Raw genomic sequence first — 10,140 nt, forward strand, 5'->3', positions numbered from 1 at the left:
TTTAAAGCTGAAAATATTGAAGCATTTTTTAGAATATCAATATTTTGGAAATTTTACTTTTTTGGGGGGCCAAAAATGTTTTTTTCAATTTGTTTCTATTTGGGTTTTAAATAATATCGGCCCCAATTTAGCTCCATACTCTCGGCTTTTGTGCTGCTAGATGTTTGACAGCCTGATGTGTTCAAACCCTGTATAGTATGATCAGCTTTGCTGCTCTAATTGCTCCTTGTTGCTTTTATCTGTGAAATCATGGAGGAATACTAGCGAAAATCAGGTGGAAATTATTCGACATATTCCAGAGGGAGATGATGTCAGAGGCATATGGTCGGTCAGCCAATCTGCCTTTTGTTGTGGACCTCGACTTATGGCCAGTAAACAGAAAGGTTAATCAACTGTGTGTCGCAGGCCAGCCAACCTGTTGAGCAACGCAGTGTTTAATCTGTCTGAAAGCAAATAACATCCACCAGTTTGTAGAAACATGCATCCAATTCCTAGTTATTCCTCCAAGTACAATATACTGCACAATGGTACACAAGTATATTTTATTTGCACAAGACATATTTATTGTTTTTGAAGCATATGTGTAAAAAACTCCTTCAGTTCCAGATCCGGAATCCCAAATGAAAAGGTGTCAAGAAAACCCACTTTGTGAGACAGTTTTAGCGTGTTGGCCAGTACTTGAGTCGATTGTTTTCTATTTGGATTAACTGTCATATTGTGGATTGAAGCATGCAGATCCACTTCTTCCTCTCTCCTGCCTTATCGCCCGCTAACGACAGCTCTCCACTCTTAAAACGCTCCTTGTAAAGTATTTCCATTTAACATCCTCGTAACTGGAAACCTTTTCCTCTCAGCTCTGTCTTGTATATAAATGGAGATTTGTGTGTTGGGTCTCTTCCCACAGATTATATTAACCCCCCGCCCTTTTTTTTGTCCCGGTATACTATAATGAATAAGAACAACTGTCCTGCTGTTTCGTCGAGTGTCCGCAGAGTGCTGACAAGTTTCCCTTTTTGCACATCTCTGCTCAGCGCTGGTTCTTCATTTCAGATGATCCCAGGTCTCTACTCCTGCTCTGAGCTGCTTAGCAGAAGCTGACACTGAGTCCGGTGACAGTCTTAATCTCAGTGCTCATGTCGATCTTTTAGGTGTTCAGGATTTTTTTTTTTATGTCTGTGGACACATAACAAAAATTGTCAATGAAAACTATGTAAATGAATAAATGAGTGTTGGAACCTACTCAACAGCTACATGTTGTCTGTTTCTTGTGTTGCGTATACTATTATATAACATCTGCTGCTTTAGAGACACGCCCTTTACTCAAGTTATGCTGCAGTAATAAATTTAATTATGCTTTCATTAAAGGTAATATTCTTTGAAAATAAAATTGCATGACATCTGAGATCAAAATGAAAGTTTATGGGGACATAAAGATCTGTAAATGAGATAAAACTACATTCAGAAGATAAACTAGAAAGAAATTGTAATATTTTTACAAGAATAGATAGAAGCTGATATGACTTGAAGCTTTTCTTCAGACTCTTAAAGGCTTGGACAAACTAAAAACTCCTTCAATTAACCTTCAGTGGAGAGCTATGGGGTCAGATTAGTGTCATAATTCAGAAGCATTGGGCTCAAGGTTCAGGGAGCATGGGACATCGTTTTCACACATGGATTGACCACCACAGAGTCCAGACCTGAACCCCATTGAGAAACTTTGGGATGTGCTGGAGAAGGCTTTGCGTGTGTTCCAATGAAATATTAAGGTGTATGACCCTTTTTTTTGGCCAGGCAGAGTATATTATTCGTTCCGGTAAAAGAATTGTTTTTTTTAACATGCTGGCTGCTTCCTGTTCATGTCCAGCACCACGTCCGTTCATATCTGGTACTGCGTCCAGTACCGCATCTGTTGCTGCATCAGGTACAGCGTCTTGAGAATTGTGGAACATCAGCCTTCGGCTCTGAAGAAGATCTCCTCTGCGTCTTCAGACCATGGTCGGAGAACGAAGTAGGAAAGGTTCAACAAGTACATTTTAGAAAAAAATTTTGTAAATAAACACATTTTTCCTTCTCTAGGCATCAGTCATTTCTGATCAGCATTTCGTCGATCTACAAGAACCGTCAGGACATCATTTCCCACAATGCATCTGTAGCAGGATGAAATGGGTGCACCTGCTCCACAGGTGTTTGGAATCCTCCTGATCGCTCTAAAGGTGTGGTGCAGCCTTTAAAAGCAGAGTCGCTTGTACCTGACACTGCACTCTAAAGAGGGGACGCCACACTGTGCTCCAGGTTCCAGGCCCAGTCAGTGGGTAAACTGGTGTAGGGACCTGTAGGTCCAGGGTTCCTGTCCACTGCACCTGAGAGCATGTGAGTTTTTAGGACACACAGACGAGTCGGACCGTGAGCCCCTGCTGCTTTGCCTGTGTTGCCTTCACCCTGCCTTGCTTGGCTTTGCTTTTGTTTACTGATTTTACGATAATTGCTCTTTTTACTTGGTTATGATTGGTGCCTGATTGCTGCCCTGACTGGCCTCTGCTCGGACGCCACAGCCTCTAACCTTTTTAACACCGTTTTGGTGAAATTGATAGCTGAAATCGCTAAAGCTAATAGCTGAAGCTAATGGCTGAAATCGCTGAAGCTAATGGCTGAAATCGCTGAAGCTTATAATAGCTGAAATCGCTGAAGCTAACAGCTGAAGCTAATGGCTGAAATCGCTAACGCTAATAGCTGAAGCTAATGGCTGAAATCGCTGAAGCTAACAGCTGAAATCGCTGAAGCTTATAATAGCTGAAATCGCTGAAGCTAACAGCTGAAGCTAATGGCTGAAATCGCTGAAGCTTATAATAGCTGAAATCGCTGAAGCTTATAATAGCTGAAATTGCTGAAGCTAACAGCTGAAATCGCTGAAGCTAACAGCTGAAATCGCTGAAGCTAATAGCTGAAATCGCTGAAGCTAATAGCTGAAGCTAATGGCTGAAATCGCTGAAGCTTATAATAGCTGAAAAAGCTGAAGCTTATAATAGCTGAAATCGCTGAAGCTAACAGCTGAAATCGTTGAAGCTAATAGCTGAAATCGCTGAAGCTAACAGCTGAAATCGCTGAAGCTAACAGCTGAAATCGCTGAAGCTAATAGCTGAAATCGCTGAAGCTAATAGCTGAAGCTAATGGCTGAAATCGCTGAAGCTTATAATAGCTGAAAAAGCTGAAGCTAATAGCTGAAATCGCTGAAGCTAATAGCTGAAGCTAATGGCTGAAATCGCTGAAGCTTATAATAGCTGAAAAAGCTGAAGCTAACAGCTGAAATCACTGAAGCTAATAGCTGAAGCTAATGGCTGAAATCGCTGAAGCTTATAATAGCTGAAAAAGCTGAAGCTAACAGCTGAAATCGCTGAAGCTAACAGCTGAAATCGCTGAAGCTTATAATAGCTGAAAAAGCTGAAGCTAATAGCTGAAATCGCTGAAGCTAACAGCTGAAATCGCTGAAGCTTATAATAGCTGAAATCGCTGAAGCTAACAGCTGAAATCACTGAAGCTAATAGCTGAAATCGCTGAAGCTAATAGCTGAAGCTAATGGCTAAAATGGCTGAAGCTTATAATAGCTGAAAAAGCTGAAGCTAATAGCTGAAATCGCTGAAGCTAATAGCTGAAGCTAATGGCTGAAATCGCTAAAGCTTATAATAGCTGAAAAAGCTGAAGCTAATGGCTGAAATCGCTGAAGCTAATAATAGCTGAAATCGCTAAAGCTTATAATAGCTGAAATTGCTGAAGCTAATAGCTGAAATCGCTGAAGCTAACAGCTGAAGCTTATAGCTGAAATCGCTGAAGCTTATAGCTGAAATCGCTGAAGCTAATAGCTGAAATCGCTGAAGCTTATAATAGCTGAAATCGCTGAAGCTAATAGCTGAAATCGGTGAAGCTTATAATAGCTGAAATTGCTGAAGCTTATAATAGCTGAAATTGCTGAAGCTAATAGCTGAAATCGCTGAAGCTTATAATAGCTGAAATCGCTGAAGCTAACAGCTGAAGCTTATAGCTGAAATCGCCGAAGCTTATAGCTGAAATCGCTGAAGCTAATTGCCAGCTACAATATTAGTGAAATGTGAAATTAGCCTCCAAATGTTTGAGTTAAAGGTGCTGCAACCTGCATTCTTTAGTTAACTTTTAAACTTTTATCTCTAAGGAACTCAAAGTGGATTCTCACCAAGAATGAAGATTCAATACTCAATACAATAGGTGAATGTAACATTTAAAATATGTGAGCTTAAAAGGTGAAAATATGCATTTGAAAAACAATACCTGCTGTTTTTCTCCTAAAACCTGTCAAACATCCCAAAATACTGATATTAAAATTTTACTTGGCAGATTTTCAAATGGAGCCCCAAACAAAACTGCTACACGGAGCTGGACAATAAAATGTTAATTGATCAAATAAAACAATAACAACATTAAAAGTAGACTAACCTCTAACTCGGGGGTGTCAAACTCATTTTGATTCAGGGGCCGCATTCTGATCTCAAGTGGGCCGAACAAATAATATAGAACAAAATAAACTATGGTTGACTTGTTATCTGTTGCTTTGTTTTTTTCTCATTTGAAAAAAATGCCACAAATAACCTAGTAGCATTATCATGTATTAGTACACATTTTTCACTGAGGCAAAGGGATTTCAAATCAAATAGATTTCACTTTTTTTTTAAAAAAAGATTGTTTATTTAATTTTATACAGACTGATAGTAAACTCAAGAGGGGGTTATAGAAAAAAAAATTAAAAACCGTGCCTTAAATTTTTATCAGTAAAAAAAATAAAATTCAACTAAATTAAAATTGCAAACACAGGACTTTTGGGAGTTAACCTCCCTTTCTCTCTTGAAACTCGGCCTTGTTTGGCCATCACTGGGCCGCCAATATCAGGATTCAGATTCTGTGTAACAAAAAAAATCACAACGTCAATATTAGTGAGTAAAATATAAAGGAAAATCCAAAAAAAAAAGAAGTCCAAAAATCTTTTCCAGCACTCCCCCTGGTGGCGGATTTGTGCATTGCGGTCATTTCTTTACAGAACCATAATTCTCCACAGGAATGGGTTAGAAACTTGATTTTTCTTCTTTTTTTTTCCAACATCCTTATTCTTTTTTTCTCTTCATGACGGTCGGATTAAACCATCTGGCAGTTTGGATGCGGCCCACAGGCTGTATTTTTGTGAAGAAAGAGCACACAAGGTTTTGGATGACCATCAGTTATTTCTGCACAACACAGCATTGCAGAGAAAAACTCTGGTGCAACATGACCCCGACAGTTCAGTATTTTGTTCCCTAAACGGCCTCATTAACGTCCAATACTCTCTCTGTGTTTGTTGCATAACATTCTGTACTTTTGCTCCAGGTGAACACCGGCGTGCACGGACACATGCGGCGTGCACGGACACATGCAGCAGCCTGTGTGAGGCTGTGTTTCTGAGTGTTCCATTATTGATTATGGACTCGTCATGTTCCCCGGCACAGCAGCGCCAAACTAATGCCTAATCAAAAGAGCGTGGAGTGCCGGGCTCTTCACAAAGGCAGTGGACTGAGTCAGGGGTCGTCGCCTCTCATGTTTCTCTTTCCGTGTGTGCTCGTTGGAGAGCTTTCACTGCACACTCATTTTAGGGAGAACACGGCACTTTTTTTGGTAAAGGAGGAAGTGGCAAATTCAAGTTGGGACCTTTAAGGGAGGGGATTGTTCCTCCATTAGAGCGTTTTAGCATCAGCTTAGCCTTTTTCATGTTGGTTTTAGTAACTGTTTTAAAATGGTTTGTATTCATTTTAGATTTTATTATGGATCGGTCCATATATAACGGAGCGATGTCGGCTACCCACCAACCCATTTATACACACAAACCGAGGAGTCTAATAGTTTGTGTAAATGTTATTCTGTGTGTAGATTTGAATAAAATCACAACTATGCATTGTGTTTCCTATATAATAACCTATTTATTAAAAAAAAAAAGTTTGAAATCTCCATCATTAGTTCCACTTTGTTCAAAAATATTTATACCATGATTCAGATTTTTTTCCTTTTTAAAATCGGGCGAAAATTAAGCATTTATGTTCATTTTACTGTGTCTGCTGAGAGATGTCTTATTGTTTTTGTACTATTCCAAAATGGCGTCGCTCTTCATGTTTCTTGGACAGCAGTAAAAGCCTGCTTATAATCTCGCTTTGGGTCTCCTTGGCTGGTGGTGGAAGATGCTTTATAAATAAATAAAATGAATAGATGAATGAAACTGAAGATGGAGGAATTCTTAAGAATTCAGGAAGGAAATGATTTAACTCTAAACTGTGTCAACTGATGAATGAGTTACAGCTTAAGACAAAACTGTAAACAACTAAATAAAAAAAATCAAAGAACATAAACACTGAAGCTTAGGTGTTAAAGGGTTAACAGCCAAAAAAAAAACAAAAAAAACAAAAACAAACGTCTTGCTCCTGAGAGCCCATTTCCCTCCAATCTGGGCTACAGATGTCTCTATTGTTAACTACATTTTTTTTCTGAAAGAAATTTGTTCTACAAATTGAGTACAGTAAATCCCTATTGGTTTAGTTTTTATGACCAAGAAGCAAAACAAAAGTAAAACTAGAAAAGTTGCATTACTTGCGATAATACTACTGTGAATGCTTTTTGCTAAATCTGGTTGCTGAAAATACTAAAGCAATTTACTCTAATTGCTGAAGGGATTTTCTGAAAATGCAAAAGCTATTTGCAAAATGCAAAATTTGCCTTTAGACTTTAAGTTTTGTTGACAAACCGTGGAAATTGGCCTACATTTCTGAAAAATGTTAGTGTTTGCTTAAAAATCCCCAATACATGCCAATTTTGCAAAAACATGAAGTGTTGTCCCTAAATAAGAGCTAAACTCTAAATTAGCCCAAAAACCTTAGAAGATGCTAAATTAGCCTAAAAAGCTAGCACAACTAGCCTAAAAATCCTCAGTGAAATTAGTCAAAAACGTTAGCCTGTTGCTAAAATGTTAGATTTCTAATTATTTTAAAATGACTGAAAACAATGGTTTCAAAGTGCACTACGTTTTTTGAAGAATTTGAAAAATTTCTCATTCACTTCCTATGGGGTATATTTTTTCATATTTCAAAAACTATAAAGTTTATGAATCCAAAAAGTACAAGGATTTTTGGGCTTATTCCGAGTTAAGCTAGTATTTTAGTAACATGCTAGCTTTTTGGCTAATTTGGCACCTTCTCAGATTTGTTAGGTTAATTATGAGTTGAGCTTGTATTTTAGTAATGTATTAGCTTTTTTGGCTAATTTGGCATCTATTGAGGTTTTTTTTGGCTAATTTTGAGTTAAGCTAGTATTTTAGTAACATGCTAGCTTTTTGGCTAATTTGGCACCTACTGAGATTTTTAAGGTTAATTCTGAGTTGAGCTAGTATTTTAGCAATGTATTAACTTTTTTGGCTAATTTGGCATCTACTGAGGCTTTTTGGGGCTAACTTTGAGTTAAGCTAACATTTTAGCAACGTGTTAGCTTTTTAGGCTAATTTTTTTCTTTTTTGGCTAGTTTGGCACTCACTAAGGATTTTTGGGATAAACTTAAGTTCATACTTTTACGCATTTTTAGATTTTACAAAATTTGTTTCAAATTTTTTAAGAAATTCTTCAAATTCTGCACTTAATGCGATTTCTGCAATTTTAAGCCCTTTAGCAATTTCAGCAATATGCAAATAGCTTTAGCATTTTCAGCAATTATAGTAATTTTTTTCTGCATCTTTAGCAAAAAGCATTCACACCAGCATTATTGGACGTAATGCAAGTTTTCTAGTTTCTATTGCATCTTTACCAAATTTATAATGTAAAGTTAGAAGGTTAAATAAAATAAGAAATAACTTTTGTTTAGCTTTTCCACTAGTTTTCTTTCATTAAAAAATGTACCTGCAGAAAATAATCAAATTGAAGAAAACTGGGTTTAACTATTGTGTTCCTGCTATTAAAGCTCGTTTGGAGGAATCAGATGGGGGTGTTGGAAAAGTAAGATAAGGAGCGTGAGCGGTACACCGCCGGAAGCCGTGGTCAATCAGCTTTGCAGTTAACGTGACTGTCATCATGTACCCTTAACACGCATATCTGAGCATGTGTGTCCAGTATTTTGTTTCCCCACATACATTCACAGAGCTATCGTTCTATACTTCTGGGGCCAGGATATCCTATTCCTGCCCTTTAATTATGCACATTAAGAAGGCCCCCCATCTGAGGTTTGGGTCCAGGTGATGCTGCTCCTTGGTTTGATCGTTTATTCGATTGTACTGCATGAAGAGCAGGACGGCAGGCTCAAGACTCACCTTTCTAATCTTCTTTGGGTAATTTTTTTTTTAAAGTAACGTGCAATTTTGGGGATTTATCAAGATTTCTTCTGTCGTTGCGGAGCTGCTGGACCGCTATGTAAGTAAACAATGAGTGGTTATCATGATTGAAAGCAACACCACTGATGCTGATAAGGTGACATAAATCTGAGAAGCTTCTAGAGATTGGAAAAAAATATATATTAGAAAAGATTAGTAATTTGCGTTTTTATAAATTTAGTGTTAATAGAAATTTGAATTAAAGAACTTTATTTTTAGATGCTAATATTTATATTTTTTACTACAGAAATGATTTTGTGGTGAAAAGTATCTTTAAATATAACATTTATCTTGGATTTCTTGCTTGTAGGCATTAAATAAATGCAAATAAATGAAAAAAAAGTTTTTTTTACTTTAAAGAAATACTTTTGTTGTTCTATATTTTAATTCAGTGTGCGTCTGCATGTGAACGTCATCCCTGTGTTTTTGTAGATTACCTCTGAGATACTCCGCTGTGGGATCTGGGTCACATTTCTGCACCAGCGGGGGTCCGTTCAGATGTTAACACCTTCTGTTTGTGTTCATGTGATTTGACGACAGAGGAGCTCCGGCTGTTTTGTGCCACCAGGGTGTGCAAAAGCTGCAGCGTCAACATGGAGAACAAGGTGACCAGTGATCATGGACTGAAACAAAGCTGTATTATTGAACAAACAAAGCCACTTTTGTTCCAATAAAAGTGAATCCGCCTTGTAAAGAAGATATTAAAGAGTGGAAATAATAGCTTCTTGTTACAGCCCCAATCGGCACACCGGCCTCAGTTTAGGGCAGCAACTTTTAACAATAAAAGAACCATTTGGGCTTGTTTTCTACTGATTAAGACTTATTAGTAGTCGCAAAATCTTATTTTGATACTACAATATATTTTTTTTAAATAAATATGAGCTAGAAAAATTGCATTACCTCCAAAAATGCCAGTGTGAATGCTGTTTGCTGAAAAACTAGACGCTGAAGACGTTGAAGCTTTTTGCTGAAAATGCAAAAGCTATTTGCAAAATTTTAAATTTGCTAAAATACTGGAAATTTTGTTAACGAACTATGAAAGAGTGCCGAAATTGACCCTAATTTCTGAAAAATTTGTGGTAAAATTGCTTTAAAATCCCCAATACGTGCCAATTTTGCAAACATATTCAGTGTGTTTCTAAAATATGAGCTACACTTCAAATTACCCCCCAAAAAACCTTAGTAGATGTAAAATTCGCCAAAAAAGCTAGCTTATTGCTTAAATACTAGCCAAACCACAAAATAACCTAAAATTCATCAGTAAACTAAATTAATCAAAAATATTAGCCTGTTAACAGAGGCTAAACTATAAATTAGTCTATGAAAACCTCAGTACATAACAAAGTAGCCAAAAACTTTAGCGTGTTGCTAAAGTATCAGCGAATCTCCAAATAATAAAAAAAGTTAGAGGAAAAATTAGCCATGAAAGCTAGCATGTTGCTTAAATACTAGTTTAACTCCAAAATTGTCTAAAATTCCTCAGTAATCTAAATTAGTCAGAACGTTAGCCTCTTGCTAAAATAGAAGCTAACATTTAAATTAGCCTAAAAAACCTCAGATAAGTTAGCCAAAAACGTTAGCATATTGCTAAAATAGAAGCTAAACTTTAAATTAGCCTAAAAAACCTCACATAACAAGTTAGCCAAAAACGTTAGCATATTGCTAAAATATATGCTAAACTCAGGTATTTTTTAAATTACTGTAAAAGATACACACACATATATATATATATCAGTGGCGGGCCG

General features: G+C 37.1%; 1 protein-coding gene across 2 annotated transcripts in view; it reads left to right on the forward strand.

Annotated features, from left to right (window-relative positions):
• The first annotated feature begins 2,072 nt into the window (after positions 1 to 2,072).
• The window catches only part of espnlb (espin like b), a 12,097-nt gene continuing 4,029 nt past the window's right edge, over positions 2,073 to 10,140 (forward strand). The window contains exons 1-2 of one of the 2 annotated variants that reach the window (XM_024273720.2): positions 2,073 to 2,370; positions 8,936 to 9,000. In XM_024273720.2, the coding sequence (XP_024129488.1) occupies positions 8,989 to 9,000 (12 nt within the window). In that variant the 5' untranslated portion in view covers positions 2,073 to 2,370; positions 8,936 to 8,988. Of the gene's footprint in view, positions 2,371 to 7,916; positions 9,001 to 10,140 lie in introns of those variants that run through there. The other variant, XM_036216151.1, reaches the window with a different exon arrangement.

This window comes from Oryzias melastigma, linkage group LG17 (assembly GCF_002922805.2).
Source record: "Oryzias melastigma strain HK-1 linkage group LG17, ASM292280v2, whole genome shotgun sequence".
Taxonomy (NCBI): domain Eukaryota; kingdom Metazoa; phylum Chordata; class Actinopteri; order Beloniformes; family Adrianichthyidae; genus Oryzias; species Oryzias melastigma.